Raw genomic sequence first — 24,537 nt, 5'->3', positions numbered from 1 at the left:
CGTAGTAAATAGCAAGGCTATTGTTTAAAAGGCATGTTTAATTGACTACTAGTGAATAAATTATGCATTATGAGGATATTTTTTAAACTGATTTTTTCCCGTTTTTTGTATGGAAATCGACCATTATGCGATGTCTCGCAGTGTGCGTTGTGATGGACGAAACCGATAAATCCAAAATATTCAAACTATAATTTCTTTTATCGGAAGATGTTTAATGAATGTACGTAGAGTTTAATATTATTCATCGTTTTTACCAAATTTACCCATGTAAACTTGTTAAATGTTCGCCTTTGTAAGGTGCGTTAATTGTTGCAGTATCTTCAAAGATACTAAATATTTTGCCAACAATATTTCATAATTTATACTAACCTTTTATGTCTAATTGTTTATCCATTTTGACAAGACTTTAAAAAGAAACACGAGAAAACATCCCTCCGATTTTGTATACGTTACTTCGAGGGACCTTGAACTTTACTTTAACCTAAACTTTGGACGCCTAAACTTGCTCAAAAAGCAAAAAATAATCAAAATCGTTATTAAATATAGCAATATTTAATGGCACCTAATCAATGCTAGCATAAAAACAAGTACACGATTGAGCCAGAAAATATTACACGGCCCTAACAGTGTTAAAAAAAATGAATACAATAATCCGAACAAATAATATAACACAAATCTAACAGTGTTATAAAAATAAAATCACGATCGGCCGAACAATTGAAACACGAAAGCAATTCGTGTTTATACATTTACGTCCTACTTTGCTCTATAAAGTTCATAAATATTTCACAATTTTTTCACGTAACCCTAAAAAACAACTGGCTCGCAAAAGCACAGGATCTTATTCACGGTCAAAAATGACGCTCAAAAATACATTGAATAGATATTTCGGAGAGAGACTAAAAGCTATAGTTGCGAAGAGTGAGCAATTTAGCTGAAAAATTCTCTGTTCTTCGGAAGCTCATTTGTTTACTGGAAAATTACATGAGCAACCTGTAAATACAGAATGGGAATGGGTGTCCACGCTGCTGGCACGGCAGCAGGTTGGGGCCAGGGATTACCTGGGGGACCACAGTTACCACCACACCACGCCACGACGGTCACGGCACCCCCAGGGGTGCAAGCCGCACCCCCACCACCACCACCACCGGCACAAATGATGGCCTACCCGATGCAACAGTTCCAGGTAACCATTATTTTTCTCTGTCTGTTTTGTGTACGCGAGCATATTTCGTTACGTACTATATCTATATATATATACATATCTATACATATATCTATATATCTCTATTCTCTAATCGATGTAAGTGTAACCTCGCTTTACGTGTCCCTGCATTGGCCTCTTTTTGATTCACTCGTTCGACGCTCGCTGGAAATACTGTTCGACAAAACATTCCGATGTTTGCGGCAACAAGAAGACGAAGCGCTTTTTTACACATCTTTTTTTGATGCTTTCCAATTTCATTAACCCCTTGACACATAGCATTTTCCTCGCAGTTACCGCGATTAGGAATTTTTCGATTGCAATCATTTCTTAGAAGCGAAAGAAAATTGATGCTTATTGCGTGCCTGAATTTACTTGAATGCTCAAACATCGATGACGAGAGTTTAGCATTTTATTCCAATTTTAACAGATAAAATAACAGCTATGCTAATAATAAATTATTACTAAAAATTTTCATGACGAATCGGACTCGTCAAAGTACGGCAAGGGGTTAAACACGTGATCTCGCTTGCGAAGAAGAAAATATTAGATCCAAGTATCGCGGTGTATTACAATAGAATGTAAGGGTTCGATTATTATTCAATTATTTATTTTCGCGTCAAATCCGGCGGTGTCGTTGATTTTAAAAAAATATCGCGGTGTATTACAATAGAATGTAAGATTTCGATTATTATTCAATTATTTATTTTCGCGTCAAATCCGGCGGTGTCGTTGATTTTTAAAAAATATCGCGGTGTATTACAATAGAATGTAAGATTTCGATTATTATTCAATTATTTATTTTCGCGTCAAATCCGGCGGTGTCGTTAATTAATATTTATTGTGCGAAAGGTAGACGTTTCATTTGGCGGAAAAATTTATTATCACAAGTTAAAAACTTTTAATTTAATCAGAAAATGGTATCGCCTTCTTGTTGCGGCAACCCCTTTCAAGCGTTTTTCATTACGCAAATGTTATTGAAATATTACTCGGGTTTCTCGCGAAATTTTGGCCGGTTTTCTAGATTGTCGCCGGCATTGTTTCGAACGTATTAATTATCGTTAACTTGCCGCGTTAATGAAACATTCAAAATCGTCGGAATTTCGATGTTTTGCGAATATAACCAATGGATTTGTAATCGCGCGAGTATCGAAAGATGATTGAATCAAATTGCGGCGATAATTTTCTGTGTTCCGGTCTTGGCTTCTTTACACGAGATATCGGAATTAGTCGGAGTGATTGAACGATGTTGATCGCAGAAATTTGTGTAACGAGTGGCTTTCTAGCAAGAATGTTGTCCCCGATACCCTAAAATATAGCATACCTTGCATTACGTAATGAACGTCGCATCCCGCTGCTATTGCACGCATAAATTTCACTGATATCCACGCGATCGGCTGGAATCGATCGTTACATGCCGTTTCATCGGGCAACCTTCGTTACACTTTAATAAAGTCGAACACTTTTGTTCGGCGTTTTCGTTCATTCTTTCATTTATTTACCATCCTATTTGCTTGATTGTACTTGCGAATGCTGTTCGTGCATTGTTGCTACGCGGTGTGCATTTAACAATTACCATCGAACCTCTAACGACGCAAACGTGACGGTTCGAGAACGTGAAACGACGCGCAAAGAGAACGTAAACGCATCTTTCATGTCGCTTATCATTTTCGTCGATAACGTCCAAGTAAAATATATTGGGTTGGCAGCTAAGTAATTGCCGATTTGTTCGATGAAATAAAAAATTTTTTTTCACTTGGAACGAAGTTTAATCTGTAATGTATTTTCCATTTTGTTCGACGACCTTTTGCCATCTCTCTGACAACTTGAAAATTCCACGCTCGTAGAAAGTCTGATCCTTTTCGGCCAAAAACTGAGTTAAGTGAGATTTTACAGCGTCATCATCGTTAAAAGTTTTACCACGAAGGGAGTTGTCCAGGGATCGAAATAAGTGGTAATCCGATGGCGCGAGATCAGGGCTACATGGTGGGTGTAACATCAATTCCCAACCAATATCCATCAATTTTTGCCGAGTGGACAAAGACGTGTGCGGCATAGCATTGTCCTGCTGGAAAATGACACCTTTACGATTGACCAATTCTGCTCGCTTTTCCTTGACCGCTGCATTCAATTTGTCCAGTTGCTAACATTCACGGATAATAAAAAATAACATAATAATAATAATAATAATAATAATTTTATAATATAACATTTACGGATATCATAAAAATGGGAGTGAGAGACATCTATAACTGAAATCGGCAATTACTTAGTTGCCAACCCAATATAAAAACGAACCGCAAGGCCCGAATAATAATAATAATAATAATAATATAATATAATATAATATAATAATAATAAAATAATATAATATAATAATAATAAAATAATATAATAATAATAATAATCATATCTCCTGTTCCCAAATTGTCCATTTTTGTGGACAATCCGGGCGTCAATTAGAGAGACATTACTGTACCATGATATTTCGAGAATTTATGGCTTTCATTCGACATTTTTCGATAATAAAAAATAACATAATAATAATAATAATAATAATAATTTTATAATATAACATTTACGGATATCATAAAAATGGGAGTGAGAGACATCTATAACTGAAATCGGCAATTACTTAGTTGTCAACCCAATAGTTATGGTCCGGTAGACTGATCCCTCTATCATCTAAGAACAATTCAAGCAGTTTAGCCTAGTTCTAAAAAAGTTATTGCGTTTTAAAAGATGTCCGAATATTAATCGAAGTCACTGCTCAGCTTATCGAGTTTACTGTGACGTCATGTAGATTGATTCGTCCTGCTGGAAAATGACACCTTTACGATTGACCAATTTTGCTCGCTTTTCCTTGACCGCTGCATTCAATTTGTCCAGTTGCTATCATTCACGGATAATAAAAAATAACATAATAATAATAATAATAATAATTTTATAATATAACATTTACGGATATCATAAAAATGGGAGTGAGAGACATCTATAACTGAAATCGGCAATTACTTAGTTGCCAACCCAATAATAACAATAATAACGCAATTAAAACGGTGAAATTCATCGATAGATGAGATTCCGTTTTTCACCGTAATGTTTCAGCTTTATTCCAGCATTTATTCGTTTGACACTTTCAGTGAAAAAAAAAGAAAAAAAAAACAAACAGCTACAAACAATTGCCGAATAAAAGAACTGAGAAGGCTAATGGGGGCATTAACTTCGGTCGGCGAATTGAACAAATAAATCAGACGGAATTTGTGTGCGTACGTGAAACAAAAGTGATCCCCGCGCAATTCCCCCGGGCACAATTCAAATTCTTCTACTAATTCACGAGACTTTCTGTCGCCGTTATACATACGTATCGCGGCTGTGACGCGCAAATTTTTATACGTAATTATTTTATTCTTCTATTATCGCCGCTTCGCGTCGTTGACGGGCTTCGTCGTCGCGTATTTCTCATATTTTTCACCGGACGAGATTCGTTCGCGATTAATCGACGCGATCGAAGCCAACCGCAACATTTTTATCCAGGAAGAAAATAAAGTTTAATTTCAAACGTCTGCTAGATGCACGATCATCGTCACTTCGCACTTACGATCGTAAAACAGATTTCCAAAAAGATCCCTTTCTTCTTGCGGACGCGAATTCGACGTTCTATTTTCTATCGTACCGAAAACGACAGATAAAAATAATGCGCGATCGCCTCTAATTAGCAATGTCTCTCTAATTGACGCCTAGATTGTCCACAGAAACGGACAATTTGGGAAGAGGAGATACGATTATTCGAGCCTTGCAGTTAATTTTCATAATTACGAATTGTCAATGACCATAATAACGAGTCGCAAGGCACGAATAATCAGGCTCCTCTAAAATAAGGAGCCTAATTATTAAATAATAATAAGGCTCTCTAATTGACGCCTAGATTGTCCACAGAAACGGACAATTTGGGAAGAGGAGATACGATTATTCGAGCCTTGCAGTTAATTTTCATAATTACGAATTGTCAATAACCATAATAACGAGTCGCAAGGCTCGAATAATCAGGCTCCTCTATAATAAGGAGCCTAATTATTAAATAATAATAAGGCTCTCTAATTGACGCCTAGATTGTCCACAGAAACGGACAATTTGGGAAGAGGAGATACGATTATTCGAGCCTTGCAGTTAATATTTACAATTGCGAATTGTCAATAATCATAATAACGAACCGCTCGAATAATCAGGCTCCTCTAAAATAAGGAGCCTAATTATTAAATAATAATAAGGCTCCTCCTCCCAAATCGTCCATTTTTGTGCACAACCTGAGCGTCATTTAGGGAGACATTACCACTGTTCTCCGTGCAAACAGAGATTCTCTTTCGCATCCGCGTTTCTTCCGCCGCGGCGGCGCCGGCAATGAATAAAAAAGACGCGTTGGATCTTGAAATAAAAAAAATAAGAAAAAGGTATTATTTGTCGGCGTCGCGTAAATTCTGGCGTTTAATTCGACGCGCGGCTTCTACAAATATCCAAGCAATTAAGACGTCCAAATAAATATGATTTGTAGGAGCACGACTTAACTTAATCCTTACGAATGCAGCTATCGCGCTCTGTTTGAGCAGGTCTTGCGAAAAATCTAAGACACACACACGTCCGCGATTTATGTATCCCGATAATGGCCGTGCTCCGTGTCTGATCCGCGAGCGTGCGAACAAATCATGCCTGATCCGCGAACTTGTATCGAGCATGCGAAACGTCACTTTCATACTCGTCTGCACGATTGTTCGATCTGCACGGATTACGAATACATTCGATAGCGACGCGATGCATGGCCGACATTACCACGCTTATTGCACCTGATTCTCTGAAGTCGAGTATCTCGCTGGACTTTCATCGGTTCATTTACGAAATTCGAATCGTTCCTCGCCTCGATCGTTCGACCCGATCCGCGCGCGGAATCGAAGCACGACGAAAGGAGTTCGGAGTCGAAAAAACAAGAACGCGACGACGTTCGTCGAACGAACGATAACGCGTTCCAGTTGAACGGAGGCTGTCATTGATTGCCAAGGTCTCCAAGATTCCGAAAGGTAGACGATCGTCATCCAGGAGAGATACTCGAGGTCATTCGAAGAACTACTTTTATTTACATATTTCGGTTCGCAGGCACAGTGATCGCTACACCTATCATCGCACGGCCTGGCTTATCCTTACTTTCGAATATCTCTTTACATCAAGAAAACTGCATCTACAACCTGGCTCAACCTCGAATTGAAGCAGCGAATAGTCGTTGGAGAACGTGTTTCTAAAATGGGTACCGTCGTGCCGTGCGCGAGCACGCAAGAAGACAAAACGCCGGGGACGAACGGGGGAAGAACGAGCGGGAGTACCGTATCGATCGTATCGATCCTCCCGTCGATCGTTTCGCTGTCGATCGAACGCCATCGTAAATGAAACCGTTCCGAACACGGACAAAAAAAAAAGAAAACGGATCGGACCCGATCGAGCCGCACACGATCGAACAGAATCTTCCAAAAAAAAAGAAAAAAAAATAAGAACCCGAGCACCGTCGAGATAGATCCGCGTGCGTTTTCTTTCCTTTCTTTGTTTCACTTTTTTGAACTTTCTGTTCCTTTCTTCATTCCGCCGTGACTATTGATCGTCGACCAGCGAGATATCGTATTCACACTTTTCACAACTTCCGAGAACAATTGAGGTTGAGTCACGGTAAAGGTAGATTCAGATCGATTAGTCCTCGTGTATAGAGTGTGAAGAAATGGAGCGAGAAGCGAGAGAGAGCATGAGAGGGAGCGAGTGAGCAAGAGAGCGAGGTGGCTTTGCGATAAAAGTGAGAGAGAGAGAGAGAAAGCGAGAGAGAGAAAGAGAGAGAGTGTGTGTGTGCGTGTGTAAGAGTAAGAGTGCGCGCGTGAGCGGCGAGAGAATGGTGGAGAGAAAGAGATGTTCAGAATATTTCTATTATTTTCTTAAAATTCGGACCAAGACTTAACCAGCGTTTGTGTGTTCAAATGGTAAAGTGTGTTCTTGGTTGCGGTCCAGCTAGCGGATGAGGACTGGCTGACGCCTAGCCTTCTAGTGTGATGGTAAACAAGTACACCCCACCAACAGGAACAACTTCTACAGCAACAACAGTTACTACCACCACCATTATCACCACCATCACCACCACCACCACCACTACAACTACAACTACAACCACCAACAACAACTACAACAACAACTACAACAACAACAACAACAAAATTTTCATCCGCATCGACGCCACCGCGACAGCAAAGAGAGGCGAAATCATGCCGCAGCCGGCTTGACGAAACCGAAGACGGAGAAAGCAGTGACCAGCGAACGGAAACAGTTAACGACCGCTCTGGCGAACGAGGGAAAAAGGCTCGAGAAGTCTCATGATCTGTATTTAACGGGCAAAGAAGAAGAAGAGGAGGAGGAAGGAGAAGAGGAAAGAGGAAGAAGAGGAAGAACGCGTGTTTCTTGAGCGAGCGTGCAGCCGGAAGCGGAATGGAACGAAACACGCTTCCGCGATCCCCCGTAAATTTTCACGTCCAGTGTAACCGGCAATCTTGAACGAGGAAGAAGAAGATGAGAAGAGCGAGCGAGTAATTCGATGGGAGAAAAGAAAAGGAAGGAATTTTAAACCGGAGGTGTCCTCTCGTCCAGTCTGTGTAGGATAACGTAGTTGTCTCTCTCGGCTTGAATTTAAATAGATAGGCGTCGCCGTCACGGCAGTGACGAAAGCTTTCAGTAATGAAACACGAATTCCGGGATACGCGGAATCCGTCGCCGTGCGGATGGATTCCGTCGAGAGGACCGAGTTCCGAGGCGCGGAGTTTCGCGCGCCGACCGGTCGCGGGAACGTCCGCGAAACCGGCCGCTAATTAAGGAGAGAGAGAGAGAGAGAGAGAGAGAGAGAGAGAGAGCGTGGGCGAACGGACGGACTCGCGAATTCGCGCGGCTCTCTCGATCGACGTTCAAGCTTCTTCGAAGGGACGGACGTCTGGGACGGCGGCGGGAAGGGCGAGGAGAGAGGGGGGAAAAGGGCGAAGGAACGGAGACGCCGCTGGATACCGAGCCCCGTAACCCGGATTCATTATTTTTGTAGTTTTGGGCTTAAACAGCGAACGAAAGAGAAAAAAATGAGAAAAAACAAAGTTTAATTAAAGAGGGTCGACGGACCCGCGGAGAAACGGAGAGAACGAGGAGAATCGAATGGGAAACGGCGGAGAGACCCCGGCCGTTTGCTCGGACGTTTCTCTCTCGGCTGAATATATATGTGTATATCGAGATCGCCGGTGTATAAAAAAAGGGAGCCGGGACGGATAATCGAAGAGAGAGAGAGAGAGAGAGAGAGAGAGAGAAGGATCGCGCGGGAATCGCGTGTGTTATTATAACAAAACGAAAACAAAAAAAAATACAAAATTCAACAATTAGCTAGTTAGGTAGGTATGTTATAAATAAAACAGAAAAAAAAGCGTTATGTCAAGGCGGATTCGAAATTCGGCGGCAGATGGCGGAATGGCAGACCTCTACGAAAGAAACAAAAGAGAACAAAACGATGCGAAGCGACGAAGCTGAGTAAAAAGTAAAGCGAAGAGAAAAATAAATAAATAAATAAATAAAATGAAAACGTAAAAGTAAAAGTAAAACAGTTAAACAGGTAAAAGTAAAACAAGTAAAGATAAAGTAAGAAAAAAAAAAGAGTCGACGATATTTCCACGTTCCTAGGAGAAATATAAATGAAAAACGCGAGATTTAACATTGTCGGGGAATAAAAAAAAAAATGGCAGAGACTTTCGTACAACCCAGAACTTCGACTATCGTGAACCACGGGACTGATAGAGATCCATGTGTCTTAAAATCCGTTCTCCGCCGCTGCGAGGACTTCCTTCCCCTTCGGTTGTTATATTTACATTATCGAACTCGAGGCCAAAATGACAAATCATGCACCGAAGTCCTTGCGGAGAGAGACCGACGAGCCGTTTTTATTGTTCGACTTGTAATCCTTCTAAACGCGGCGCTTAGACAGTTGGATATTTTTATAAAAGATCAGCCGCGTGCACCGAGGGCTGTCGACTGGTGCTCGGCTGCATTGATCGCGCAATTAAGACAGAGAAGAGCGGGAGAGAGAGAGAGAGAGAGAGAGAGAAAAGAGATGGAGAGAAAAAGAGATGGAAAGAGAAAAAAAGAAAGAGAGAGAGAGAGTGATGGAGAGAGAGAGAGAAAGAGATAGAGAACGGAAGAGAGGAGCAGAAAGAAGCCGATCATGACAGAGTGTCCAGTAATCGGTCGACTCCAGCGAAACGTATCGGGTCTACCGTGGTTTTTAACTTATACTCTAGATTTTTATATACCATGCATACCATAGAACCAAAGAGAGAATCTCTACTTTAAGACGCTTAAGCAATAAATCATTAAGCTTAGGATGAAGAACAAGCCGTTTACCCCCCGTGTCTCTCTGCTGTAACTCGCTCGCAGGCTGATCAGCTTACGAGCTACGAATTCGCAACAACGAACGGTGTATAGATCGTGAGGAGATGGGACATGACGACGAGAGACGATTGAGATGAAAGAAGAGACGATTGAGAGAGAGAAAGAGAGGGGTAGAATCCATTAACGGTCTGTCCGATGTCCCGAATTTCGACTTGGCCGATCTATCGATGAAAACAAAGAAACTAAAAGTCGAAAAATCCAAGTGTAAGTAACGAGCATATAAGCGTGCGTGTGGCCGACACACCTTGCGAAGGTGGCGACGAGAGAAAGAGAATGAGAGAGAGAGAGAGAGAGCGAGAGCGAGAGCGAGAGAGTGAATGCTAAAAAAAATGAGAATTATAATAACAAAGCGAGAGTCGAGAGAAAGAAATTATACAATTCATAGATAGACACATTGCACAAAACAGCACGAAAGTTAGACTAGATGCATCGAGTTCCTTCCTCGCGGATATGTATCCTGTCCTCCGATCGAGTCTTTGAATTGTTCTGTAACAATCGTCGCATCGAACGCCATAACCGGGGCTTGGACAAGCCCCGAATGTAACCTGTTACAATCTGTTCTAGAAAGATTCGAGCCTTTATTTCGCGCGATCGTCACGAGGAACCGAAGTCTCCGTTGTCTGTTTTGTTCTCGACGCGTTTTCCATTTCTCCTTGGATTGTCCGCTTTAAAACGGACCTCGAAATTGTCGTCGAGCCGGGATATCGTGTTTCGCCGACGAACGCGGAGAAACAAATCTTCGCGTGAAAATGTATAACCACCGTTTTCGTTTAGTTTCTCGCGAAACGTCGCCGCATCGCGCGAACGTTTCGCCTTTCCTGCAACGATTCTTTTTGGTAAAAACTGTGCGGCAATCTGCAGCCGCGACGATTGGAGACACCGATGTCTCCCTAACTGACGCTCAGATCGTGCAGAAAAATGGACAATTTGGGGAGAGGAGATACGATTATTACGTGTTCTGCTTCTCGTTTTTATAGTTGTTGACAATTCGTAACTATCAAAAACGAATCGCGAGGCTCGAATAATCGTATCTCCTCTTCCCAAATTGTCCACTTTCGTGGAAGATTTGGGGAAGAGGAGACGCGATGATTCGAGCTTCGCAGTACGTTTTTATAGTCACGAATTGTCAACGATTATAAAAAAAACGAGCTTCGAGGCTCAAATAATCGTATCTCCTCTTCCCAAATTGTCCACTTTCGTGGAAGATCCGAGCGTCGATTAGAGAAACATTACTGTATTCCGAATGACGATGTAAGAAACGAGTTCGAGAGATTCCGATGGTAGATACGAAGGTAGATGTCTCTCTAAGAAGTAATGTCTCTCTAATTGACGCTCAGATTGTCCACAGAAATGGACAATTTGGGGAAGAGGAGACGCGATGATTCGAGCTTCGCGGTACGTTTTTATAGTCACGAATTGTCAACGATTATAAAAGAAACGAGCTTCGAGGCTCGAATAATCGTGTCCCCTGTTCCCAAATTGTCCATTTCTCTGCAGAATCTGAGCGTGAGTAAGGGAGACATTACTGTAACGGTTGATAATTTCGATAGCTGGCGACAGTTCACGGAAACGAAGGTTCCTCGAGCGATAACAGTGCTCTCGAGCCCTGGCCGCACCATTCGGTAATAATCGAACCGTTATTAGTAGCGCGAAAGAGAGAGGATACTAGATAAGAAAATTAACGAGATTCGGAGAAAACGTATAAGATGGAAAGGAAAAAGAAAGAGAGAGAGAGAGAGAGAGAGAGAGAGAGCGACGACAGTTTCCGAGTGCAGGAGAACGGATGGCAGACGGTAGCCTACCTGTTTAGCGGCGAAACCCACCTGTTCCCTAGGTCCGCGCTTAGTTTCCCTCGGTTCCGAGCACGATTTTCTAAATTTCCACGTTTCTCTGTTCGACGTCTCGACGCCGAGGAACACGGGTTTGCCGATCGCGCCGCGTGTCGGTGTTTTCGTACAGTGTCTTTCAACGGCGAGAAACTGTCTCGACGAGCGCGCATCGACAGGTACAAAATGAAAAATACGAAGGAAAACGGAACGGAACGGAGCGAAGACGTGTACATAATCGACCGGTACAATAAAATTCCGTGTAGAAGTTAGACGGCGCGGTCGACAAAGCCGATGGAGGAACGAGGGAGAACGGGCTAAACGGTAACGTTGGTTCGCGGGCGAGACGAGGGCAAGAGGGACGTGCGATACCGGGAGAGATAAAAGCGATAGAGAATACATGCAACTTTGTTACTAATCAAAAGATATAGACGCGGATCGTGGTTTAAACGAATCAAAAAGCGCTCAAGAGTTTCAAATCAAAAGCGTGATGATCAAAGACCGGTGTACAGCGACACGTGTGCGCGACACGTTAGCCTGGATAGAATGGGACTGCGTCGAGCAGCGGCGAAGAAATCAAACGAGAAAAGATGGAGAGAGAGAGCGAGAGAGAGAGCGAGCGAAAGAGAAAGAGAGAGTGAGAAAGTGAGAAAGTGAGAGAGAAAATTAACAAAAAAGAAAAAAAGAAGCGAAAGAAAGAAAGCTCGAGATAAGTGTGTAGAGTTTAGGTGTTACCGGTAAATCTACTAATTTTCCGAACGATGCGATGTGTAATACGTTGACATGGATATATATAAAGGTGTGCCTTCAGTCCATCTTGCGGACCACAAACGTTTCGTGCCATTAATTCTTCGTAAACTAATGTTGTCCTATTTGAAGATGAAAAAAAAATGAGAGCGAGAGAGAGAGAGAGCGAGAGAGAAAGAGAGAAAGCGAGAAAACGAGAGAAACGGGTAGAACGTTTCCGGTGTCTGAAACATAATGCTTAAGTATACAAAAAGAAATTCGGAGACTACGCGTGATTCGACGATCCCCTCACAGTGTCTTCCCGGTGAAGCCGATCCTTCGGGAACATCGGTCGTGGTTGAGCCTGTTGTAGACCGGTCCGACGACGATCGGTCGCGACTGTCCCTGACTTGTTCGATTCACCGTACTCGAAACAGACGCGAATCTTTCGATGTTTTTTATCTCGAGCAGGCGTTACCGTTTTTTGCGATTGATTTTATAAAAACACGGACATAGCTTAGCTTTTTACCTGTTTAACTTCCGACTTCTTCTTGAATGAACAGCGATACGCGTTACGATTTACTTGCGGCACTACGAAACGGTATCTATATATGGTAATGCCTCGTTAGCTAGTCAACTTCGTTTCTTTCGCCCGTTCGTTTTTTCACCCGACACACCGCGGCAAGAAAACAGATCGAACGCTCGCGAAGCGGACTCGAAACGGACGGCGAGTCGCGACGGCGAGAAAAAGCTGACTTTAAAGAAAAAGAAAAAAGAAAACTTTCCACCTGTGTACCTAAAAAACATAAGAATTGTGGCCCAAGATCAACACCAACGTATATTTCACCGTATTCCCGTCAATTGTTTTTTGTAATTGATAAAATACGAGGAATTGTAAGTGTCGTCTCGTGAAAAGAACAAAAAGAACAAAAAAAAGGAAAGAATAGCGTAAGCGTACAACGAATTACACCGCGAGAAATTCAATTATATAACTAACCGCTGGAAACAAGCAGAACCGAACAAAGGATAAAATACACACGCACGCAGGCACACGTACACACACACACACACACACACACACACACACACACACACACACACACACACACAGGACATACAGGACAAACGAGTATATTGCCAACGTGCGAATGGCAAACCATATAGGAACGCTGACAGTTTTCCGTTTCTCGGCACACAAAAAACGTTAAATAAAAGAAACCAACGTGCGCAGCCTAAAAAAAGAAAACAGGACATGCTACAAGTCGCGAGGAAGAGACGAAAGAAAAAAATTATAAATAAACATATACATACACATAAAACTACAAGATATAAATATATATGTATATATATATTTATATATGTATTGCATATATATATAAATATATACATATATAAATATACATATAAATATATACATAAATATATATATAAATATATAAATATACCGACGTGCGACAGCGACGAAAGCTGTTATTTTAAAATCATCGTAAGCGAAATAAGAACAACAACAAAATGGTGAAACGATGGAGGAGGGAAGCTCTGTGCGCGAGAGAGATGAACTAGCATTTAAGGAACAATATGAGAAAAAACATAAGAGAAACAAAATATCGTGTACATTATTAGTTAGGCGAAACAAAAAATGGAATAAAAATATAGGTTATTTTTCTGAAAGGTGGGGCGAGCGAGGGGGCCGGGAAAATGGGCCATTTGTAAACGAGGCGGCACGGCGCGGGCGCGCGGGACGCGGCGTCGTAGCGTGAATTTAAATGGTTCTTATCCGTTGATCGACCGATCGGCGCGGACATGGACGAACAAGAAATCAAAGTACGCGTCCCGCGGACCCCCGGCCCTGTGTCGTCTTTTGCTCGTATAATCAGTCCCCGTTTCCCGAGGAATCCGCCCCTCGGCTCGGCTCCACTTTCAAATGCGGCGCGAGAAACGTAGCGATCTCCCGCTCTTTTAAAGAACCCGCGGAGATCCACGTCCTGTAAAAAGTATTTAAAGAGAGAGAGAGAGAGCGAGAGAGAGAGAAAGAAAGAGAGAGAGCGAGAGCGAGAGAGAGAGAGAGCGAACGAACGAGCGAACGAGCGATCGAGCGAGCGAGTGAAAGAGCGTCGAAGCGTCCCGCGAATTTCCGGGACGTGTATAGAGAAACTTACCATAGCCTCGAGTACCGTTGTCTAGGTAATAAAACAAAGGAAAGAGCGTGAACCGAATGGAGCCAGCCAAAGCGGGACGGCGCTGCATTTAAACGGGGAAACCAAGAATGTAGTGTAAAGTGATAAATAGGTAATTAATGTAACCTGACGAGTAGGAGATAATACGGGGTTTTGGAAAGTAACGATGACGAAGCGGATAAAAGCGCGGAGTCGCGCGGTACCGTGTAAAAAGCTTAGTTAAAATGAGGAAGAACGATGCCGAGCGAACGGGCACGAGAGAGGACCGAGAGAAATCGTTGAGCGCGTGCTTGCGAGAGAGAGTGTGTGTGTGAGCGATAGAACGAGAGAGAGAGAGAGAGATAGATAGATAGATAGATAGATAGACCGCGAGTATGGTAGAGAAACGAACGTGTGATACATCTAAATACGAAAATGGTAAAACCCATTTATGGTACCTAAGTCGTGGGCGTGATAATCGCGCCCGAACGAACACGATCAACAAAAGTACATACATTCACGAGTTAACGTGCACACGACGCATGCACAAAACCAACGGGAAACACACACACACACACGGTTACACGGGGACACCTACAACGACGTACACACGTACACGTATGTAAATACATACACACATAGAGACAAACACACACACATACACACGAGTTACAGAAGCAAAGCTGCGCGCACACTGTTACGCGGCAGTGTACGCGCGTACAACGTAGCGACGAGAGGATGATACATTACTTTAAACGAAACAGCCCTATAGACGTAGTTGGATCTAGTCTAGCTTGACCATCACTAGGTTAGCGAATAACGACGCGAGAAAGAAACGTTCACGGAGGAACACAGATAGTGCAATAACTATTATCCGCAGGTTACACGCAGCACACACGGCATACGAGAGCATCACACCCCGCCCCGTACACCCCCGCGCACACACCTACACGTTCGCGAGAACCGTATAAATATAGAGGGAACGAGTTGCGGCTGCTGCCTCTATCCTTCGTCCGTGCCCCCAATGATCGCGACTCTCGAGGCTACTACACCTTGCACGCCGCGATTACCGTCGTTTATGTTTCTTAGGCCATAACCGATCGTTTCAGCTTCGAACGGCTGGCAGAATTATCGAATCGCGAGCTAATCCGCGAACTATGTCGACCCTTCCTCTTCTTCCTCTTTTTACCCATCTGTCTCTCTCTCTCTCTCTCTCTCTCTCTCTCTCTCTCTCTCTCTCTCTGCTCCCTCTGCTACTCTTCTTGCCGACACGCTCTTCCGTCGTCGTGCACCACGACATCCTTCGCGATCCAGTCGCGAACCAGGTGCAGAGGACGAAACTTGCCCCGTGGGACACTGCTCCAGCTCCCCGTTGAGATCGAAGGCAACGGATGCCACGCCTACTCGGGGCGAGACAGATCCAGCTACTTCTCTAACGTCCCCGGCGCTTCTAACATCCGCCCTGAAGCGCTGCTCGAGGGGACACTCGAGTTGCCTGTGCTCGAGGCTGATCAATCGCTATTTGGGATACCGCGTCGCACTGAAATGATATCGCAAACTGTGCATCCTCCTACAAGATTGCATAGATAATTAAAATAGTTTCATCCCATAGATTGCAATAAAGGGAGGCTGAATTAACGTTCCATTCCTCTCTTGAATAATCTTGACGCGTTCGAGATAGTCATTTTTGTTCTTGACCCACCCCTTGCACTATGATTTCTGTTATAGCTACCTTGATCGGCTATTCTTCGTCCTAAATAATTACCGTGAAAGAACGTGTCAACTTTTGTTCCCTATTTTGATAACAGAAGAATCAAATTTTGCTTCGATTCGGAAGAATAATAATCGTATTTACAGATTATGTATAAAATTGTTACAGTGCGAGAGGAGAATGTGTGGAATCCGCGATCTACACATTGGCATCATTCGAAATAATAATAATAATAATTCGTTTTAATATTATTTCCATTTTTAGATAAAGTGATTTTAGATAAAAGTGTCTGTGAAAAGATCGACCGCACATAGAGATTACAATGCGATTTCAATCGATACGGACGAACCTCGAATGGAACAAATGAAAGGACAAATTGATCTGCTTCGAACACGAGCACAGATTGCCCTCAGGGGCACCAGCGTGGCTCCGCCGAAGCCGGGAGCCACGGAGCCACGCCCGCTCGGTCGCCGCGCCTACTAGGCGGTCGCGCCTACTCGGCGACCCCGCCTATTCAGCAGCCACGCACGTCCAGCACGCGGAGAAAGGAAAGAGACCGTCTAGTCTCTTTCGGGAAGATCTGCTCGCGCCTGGTCCGCGACAGGATCATTCTCGGCCACCTTGTTTTCGATCCTAACGTCCCTGCGTCCTACTCCGTCGAACCACCGAATCGCTCTATAGATCGATGATTTTCTACACAGAAGGATTTCCCTCGCGAAGATTTACCAAATACGATAAACCGACAATCATTGATGAAACATACATTTAGGAAAAAAAAACGTGTGCGTGCTTCTTTCACCGAGGACTGACTAAAGTAATTAAGTTCCGATATGCTTTCATGCGATCTCGAACGATTGTTAGGTAGAGGGACTTCGGTGGCATCGGTGATGAAGGAACCAGAAAAATGAAGAAAAAAGAAACGAAAGCTTACGGGGAGTGCTTGCTTTCCCATTGTTGTCCCGTTTTTTATTTTTTTCTTCTTTTTGGTTTTGATTTTGGTTTCCCCGATCGATTCTTCGCGTCTGCAACGCCGCTTGCGAGTATGCCAACGTGATATAAACATATCATTGCGCGATTTAGCGGAACGAACGACCCTCAACGTTAGGATCAGTAAGATCGGGCAACGGATAGGAGACTTTTAGTACAAGGAGGTCTCTCGCATAGTTTCGCTATACATACGTATCTCCTCAATTTATTACGGTACGGAAAATTATCCGGTGAAATGGGGAAGTCAAGCAGCGGAGCCTCCTGTATCCGAATCTGGCCTCGAACAACAGTTTGGAGAACAGAGTTTAGTCGGCGCGCTCCTCCGACGCCGAGCGTTCGTTTCTTCCGGATCATTCGCAGTCGGAAATCAATCGAAATCTTACGCGTCGATCCTCGGCGTCAGCGATCAGAATTTTCCACGGTGTTCGACGAGTGTTCGACGAGCAGCGATCGAATCGGCATTAAATTATCGGTTCTAAAAACGCGAGAACGGTTTCTTTTTTTTCTTCAAATGCGCGCAGCGGAGATCGGCGGCGGCTGCACGCGTGTTATCGGCGCGGAATCGTCGCGATCAAAGTTTGATTAGAGCACCGTTCGGATAACAGAGCGTGCAGACGATAGCGGGACGTTCGGACGCGGGGCGCTCCGCTGAATTTTAATGTCGCGTAGAGAAACTGCGATAATGGAGAGAACGTTTTCTCGCGTGCTCGTCTTTCTTAAGGCTTTCAATGTCGTCGTGATCTTCTTAACTGAGTTGTGATAATGCGATGTTCGAATCATTTTCGAGAAGAAAAGCGAACGGAGGGTTCGACGAAGGTGTGCGGGAGAGCGACGGAAGCTTCTCGATGAAGAGAACTCGCTGCGAATTCGCTGTATTTACGATTGTATTTCTATTTTGGGTGCGCGTTCACGGTAGATGAAAACGAACGAATCACGTTTTTTCTTTGAAAAATCGTCCAAGCTCGGGGCGCCGATGTTTTCTTTCTTTTATTGGTTTTGTTTGTTAAGAACCTTCGTAAAGAGGAATTAAAGAGTCGTAAGTCTGACAAACTATCGCGCCTATTATCACAGGCGCGCGAATGATTTCGGATGGAACGGTAACGATGTTTTTTCGCGTCACAAAAAATATCGAAGATATTTCGCGCCGTCTCGTCGCGGCCGAGGAGGTCGCGTGAATCGCGACGCGAGCACGACGCTTTCCTTTCGCGAAAGATGAAATTAGGAATTAGTGAGAACTGCGAGAGAACGGTTCATACCTATCGTTTCCGTCGACGTTGACATGATTTCGTTGGTGCGGGACGTGCGCGCGTATTATTTGAACGGATCGTCACAGCGAAGCACTTAGATAGAGATATTCTATTGTTTCATATCGAGAGTTCCTTCAACCATGTGCAGACACGGTGATGTCTCCCTAATCGACGCTCGGATTGTCCAGAAAAATAGACAATTCGGGAAGAGGAGATACGATTATTAGATACCAATTGTCAACAATTATCAAAACGAGTCGCAAGGCTCGAATAATCGCATCTCCTCTTCCCAAATTGTCCACTTTCGTGCACAATCTGAGCGTCAATTAGGGAGGCATTACTGTACGTAAACACGACGCATACACACACACACAGAGACACACACCTATCTTACCGTCCTATAAAGTGATACTATTTACATTTGTTTATAAATGTTAATCTAAATGCTCGGGAGGATAGCGTTACAGCATTCGCAGTAAATAGGCGAACGATTCGAGAAAGAACGAATGGGGGAAAACGAAGAAGATAGAAGGTAAAACGTGTACATACATACATACATAGAATCGTGCCATATGTAAAATACAAATTTAGAGAGGAGGATCGTGTAGGAGATCGTGTCAAAATTGTGCGCGAGGACTAAACTGTACGCGATTACTTGAACAAGAGCCGATCGCATCGATGCTTAACGCGCGGGGCGGGCCGGGATTTTCTTTGTCCCCCGTTGGAAGCGATACAGCGAGGTGTCTAGCGTTATCAATGAACGTTTTCGTCGCGGTAACGAGAAAAATCCGGCATCTGAACCGATCCAAATTCGGTTTCGGAAAACGGAAGATCATTGTGTTCGAATCTCAGCGAGGACGCCGAACCGAACTTCGGTTCGAGCCTCCCGTATACGCGCCGATTGCGAGCGCAACGAAACGATAGCCACTTTCAATCTCTCTATTTTTTGGACATAGACGAAACAAAATCGACGATTCTTTCGATCGTGAATCAGGAAAACGTTCCAGACGACGGACGCTCTAAATTTTAATTCGAGTTACGCGAGAGCTCGTGAAATCGATCTCGCGTCTCGTTCTTCGCTAATGTCGGCGTTAAAAATGCAGAAAAAAATTGATTCGCAAATTCCAGACACAACTTATCAGCGCGACGAAAGAGTTTCACTGTCCGATCGCTGCGCCGCGCGGCTCTCCGCGCGTCCGCGGCGCGTGAAACGCGCGGAAACCGTGAAAACGCGGGACAACCTGCTCTACGTGAACCAACGTTTTTCGCTCGCGTCTCGTTTCTGCCGCGAGAAGAAACTTTCGCTTTATTCGAGCCGTCGCGAGATAACCATCCCGAAGAATAGAGATTTGCATAAAGATTTCAGCGTCGAGGACGGCCCGCCGCCGATAACGAACGCTAAGATTCGCGTTCGCGCGCGAACGGGAGACTCGGCCGTGCCGGCATGCATTCCGCTTTCACCGTTTAAATTCCAGCGCTTCTTCTGGCATAACCCGCCGCGAACAATCGGCCGGCGAGTCGAGAATAAGATCCTGTTTTTTAAAGAACGGCGGCCGACGCGAATCCCGCGAGTCCTGTGCGGCTCTTCGAACGGGACGGACGAGAGATCCGCGGACGCTTCGATCGGTTCGATCGATCGGGAACGATAGAAAAAAAAGAAAAGAACCCGGAGTAGGATGGCAGCAGCTACGCTACATTTCGGACACCGATCACAGAGCACCGTGAAATAAAAACGAAAAAAAAAATACATACAGTTTTAGCGTTTAAAAGTAAACCGAAGGATGTTTAAGATGTTGCACACACACACACACACACACACACACGTGGGAGAAAGCGAAAAAAATAACGTAGGAGCCGTAAGCGAGCATACCTTAAAGTATAAACATAATGTATATGATCATATATAATTACAATGGAAGAGAAAAGAAAAATACGAAAACTACAAATGGTAGCGAAAACGGAACAGGTGCATCTGTATGTGTATACATACATACATACATGCGTGCATGCATACATGCATGCATACATACATACATACATACATACATACATACATACATCTATTACGTATATGTATATATATACACAGGCGTATAATACAACCCAAAAAAAAAAGAATAAATAAATAAATAAATAAAAGCAAGAAACTATGTATATTATATATACATACCAGACGTAAGTGTGTAAGGGGATAACATTAGTCGAAAAAAAAACATAGCGAATATATCGAGTATAAGCGTAGAAACGAAGAAAAAGAGCGAGCGAGCGAGCGAGAGAGAGAGAGAGAGAGAGAGAGAGAGAGAGAGAGAAAGTGCGAAAGAGAGTGAAAGAGAGCGAGAGAGAGAGAGAAAGAGAGAAAAGAGAGAAGGACGAGCGGGAACGCGTGCGACTTGTTTAAAATGAACGCGGCTCTCCGCGAATGTACTGTGTTAAATACCTTTAGCTGTTAAGTGACTTGAAATCATTGAACCGTAACCGATTAACGTGACGAGGAGAAAACATTGTGTGGCTAGCCTGCCGGACCCCCTGAGCCCCCTCGAACAAAAATTCCGATACAAATAGGTCTGTCGCGAGAGGAGAACGGCGAGCTGATAGTCTGTCGTTAGAGAGAGGAGAGGAGAGGAGAGGAGAGGAGAGAACCGAACAGAAAAACGCAAAAGCGAAAAGTAAAGAAAAAGAGAGAGAGATAGAAAGAGAGAGAGAGAGAGAGAGAGAGAGAGAGAGAAGCCGGACGAAGACGAAGGACGTAGTTGCATGAGAAAAGCGTGTCCGTGTGTGTGTGTGGACGCGCGCGCGCGCGCGTTTCCCCCGTGACAGTGTGTGCGAACGCGACGAGATTAACGTAGCGTCGGCCCAGAAAGGGAGCGAAACTTTGACAGGGAAGGGGGAGGGGGGAAGCCTCGTACTTATGGCGATTACGATCGCGTCCGTGGATTCGTGCGCGATCCACGCGCTCCTCTCCGCTGCAAAGCTCCCATAGTTCCGCAGCTTTTTTCGTGCGATTCGGCGCGCGTGTCACAACGGGACCCATTATTGTGCGCACGGTTATGGGTCGCCGCCCTCTCACCCTCGCCTGAAAAACACCCCACCGAACCAATCAACCAACCAACCAACCAACCAATCAACCAACAAACCAACCCCCCGGCGCGGTATGCGGCATATCACTCACAAACCGTACGCTAAGGAGTAAGGTGCCTTTTTTAACTTTCATCGTATGTATGTAAACTTTTCGGGGTTCGACTAACCAAAAAATGAAACCAAAGAGGAAAAACGAACTAGCAAACGAAGAAGCGAACGCACGAAAGGAAACGGAGAGAAATAAAAAAGTAAAGAAAGAAAGAGGGAGAGAGAAAGAGAGAGAGAGAGAGAGAGAGAGAGAGAGAGAAAGAGAGAAACACAGTTGGTAAGAAAAGCGATCGGGAAAGACAATGGAACGACGATGACGGCCATCCAACAGCATATTGGGGAAACGGGTGCGACGGAGAGATCGAGGGAAGGGGCCGGTACAATGTCCATCCAGCAAAAAACAAACTAACTAAAAGAGAGATAAAGAACGTGCATCGTCCGCGATATTTTTGTTTAAACAGTTTACGATGGCGTGAACGATTTATTGATCATCGGAGCGCTATTACAGAGTAGCGATCGGGTTCCGCGCGACCGAATCCTCCGCGAGATCCCGTCGAACACGGCCCGCGGGGTCCCATGGCAGCCTCTTCGCATATGCGTACAGTTTAAGTTTTAAGGTGGTACACACACACATACACACACGCGCGCGCGCGTTCGCCGGACACAAAGCCCGAGAGAATCGGGCGAAAAGAAAGAAAGAAAGAAAGAAAAAAAAAGGAAGAACCTCGTACACCCTGTATATGTATGTAATTTGTACCGATGCGGCGATGGAGGTCGTTAACGCGCGATTACGGTATCAGGAGCGTGCACGCGCGCGCGCGCGCGCCGACACTATGTTATCACCGACATTACACACGGGAAATCGTAACACGACACACAACTACCCCCCCGAGCCCCCCTCCACACCACTCCCCCGTACACGTACACGAACCGTACACGCATAGAGGGGACACGTATAGGAAACTCGTCGTGTATATACGTATATATAGGCTATGTATACGCGTTGCACACGATTATACTCGCGCGGACGAGAAAAAAAAAGAAAGAAAGAAAGAAAGAAGAAGAAGAAGGAGAAAGAAACGATAAATACAGAGCCACGCCACTCTACCCACACGAATCACCGAGCGACATTTACCTAAGTAAAAAAAAAGCATAGATGCACACGTGCACAAGTACATAGGGGATGCGAAAGAATGGGATGAAAGGGGACTGATACCTCCGAACAGACAATTCTCACGCGATATATAGAAATGGAAACTCGAGACGCCCTGGGACGTGTGTAAAAGAGAGGAACGTGTATGATATTGTACGCGCGAGCGCGTATACACGCGCGGTGCGACGCGCGCGCGCGCGCGTGCGTGCGTATGTACGCGGGCGCGCGTATAAGATAGTATATAAAAAATATAAATAATGATGAATATAAATAAAATATATACATATATATATATATATTGGTATATGTGTATATATACATATGTACATATGTATACATATACATATATATAAAATACTATGAAGAAGTAAACAAAGTATAAATACGAAGGAAGTATATAAATGAGAGTAATAGGATAAAAACACGCTTAGGCTTAAGAATATAAGATATTATTATGATGATGTATGGTTGGTTTATAATGTAAAATATATTATAGAAAATGTATGTTGTTACGTTCATTCCCCAACCTACCCCACCCCACCCCCTAGCCTTCTATAACGATAGACACAAGTATTATAGTTTTATATTATAGTATTATATCTTATAGTATTATAGTTTCGACAAGTATTTATGGTTCGAATTTTCAATTGTTATTGTTTCTTTTTTATTTGTTCTTTTCGTATCAGTTTCGGTCAAGAATCGTTCGACGACACGTACGTACATATCTTATGTCGCTCGTCGGGCATTAAAACAGCCGCGGCACACGTGAACGCGAAAAGTAAATTATAGCCCTAACTAGCCTCATGATTTTATTTTTCCTGTTTTCATAGGCCTGCACACATCCGCGATCACTGTCGGAATGAATATACTTTACGATATTGCCGTTCGATACGAATCTAAAAGCAAAGGTAATAATTTTATTCGGCCATTAAGAATGTTGTTGATCTGATCTAGAGAACGTGCACAACACGAGAAGTCTTATGGTGCGGAGAGGAGCGGCGGAATCGTGGCGCAAGTTTCGCAAAAGTTTTCGCTTCGTTCAGTCTGTCGGCGATAATAATAATTGTACGCTCACGCGAGGACGACATTAATGAAAATATCACCGTAGAAAACACAAGGCCCGTTTACTCCTATCTGGATCTCGTTTCTTCCGTATCAATGTTTCATTCGTCGTTGAATATTCTTTCCCTTTTCCTTTTGTTATGTTGACACGTGAAAAAAAACATCGTGGAACGCTGCTCAGCAATCGCCGCATGCCAGCAGTAGGACCGACGCAGCAAGTAAGTATGCTATAATGTTATTTAAAATAAAAAATAGACGATGCGCTTCTCGTTTAGTCCGAGGATCTCCTGGCGTTTACATCGTGCTCGTGTACATACAGGGTGTCCCAAAAATGTCTCGCAATCCGGAAATAGGAGATTTCTCGGGTCATTCGAAGTAGCTTTTTCCTTAGCTAAAATGAAATCCGCGGCTTCGTTCACGAGTTATTAACGAGAAACGGTGACCAATGAGAGACGAGCTCGGCTGGCGCATGGTGGCCGAGCGAATGAATGGGGGAAGTCCAGTTCCGCCCATTGGCTCCGTCCGCCACGCGCCAGCCAAGCTCGCCTCCCATTGGCTACTGTGTTTCGTTGATAACTCGTTAACGATGCCTCGGAGAACATTTTCGCAAAGGAAAAAGTTGCTTCAACTGACCTGAGGAACCCGCCACTTTCGGATTGCGAGACATTTTTGGGGCACCCTGTAGAATTCGGTACAGTAGACGGATTTTTAGCGCGTACAGATCTTCCGTTTCATCGAACAAAAATATTTCACTTGTCCATAAAAATCCGTATCTTGTAAAAATCCACGAAGCGATCAACGAGTCGCATCTTTTCACCCGACCGCTGATAATTCGAAACG

General features: G+C 43.9%; 1 protein-coding gene across 6 annotated transcripts in view; it reads left to right on the top strand.

Moving 5' to 3' along the window:
- Positions 1-23,139, top strand: part of LOC117229142 (nucleolysin TIAR) — a 1,163,347-nt gene extending 1,140,208 nt beyond the window's left edge. For 4 of the 6 annotated variants that reach the window (XM_033485364.2, XM_076523709.1, XM_033485369.2 and 1 more), the window contains 2 exons: positions 1,006-1,186; positions 7,244-23,139. In XM_033485364.2, the coding sequence (XP_033341255.1) occupies positions 1,006-1,186; positions 7,244-7,285 (223 nt within the window). In that variant the 3' untranslated portion in view covers positions 7,286-23,139. Of the gene's footprint in view, positions 1-1,005; positions 1,187-6,352 lie in introns of all 6 variants that reach the window. The other 2 variants (XM_076523711.1, XM_076523710.1) reach the window with 2 other exon arrangements.
- The last annotated feature ends 1,398 nt before the right edge of the window (positions 23,140-24,537 follow it).

This window comes from Megalopta genalis, chromosome 7, assembly GCF_051020955.1.
Source record: "Megalopta genalis isolate 19385.01 chromosome 7, iyMegGena1_principal, whole genome shotgun sequence".
Lineage (NCBI taxonomy): Eukaryota > Metazoa > Arthropoda > Insecta > Hymenoptera > Halictidae > Megalopta > Megalopta genalis.
Note: the sequence above shows the minus strand (reverse complement) of the source record. Positions and strands in the feature narration are given on the sequence as shown.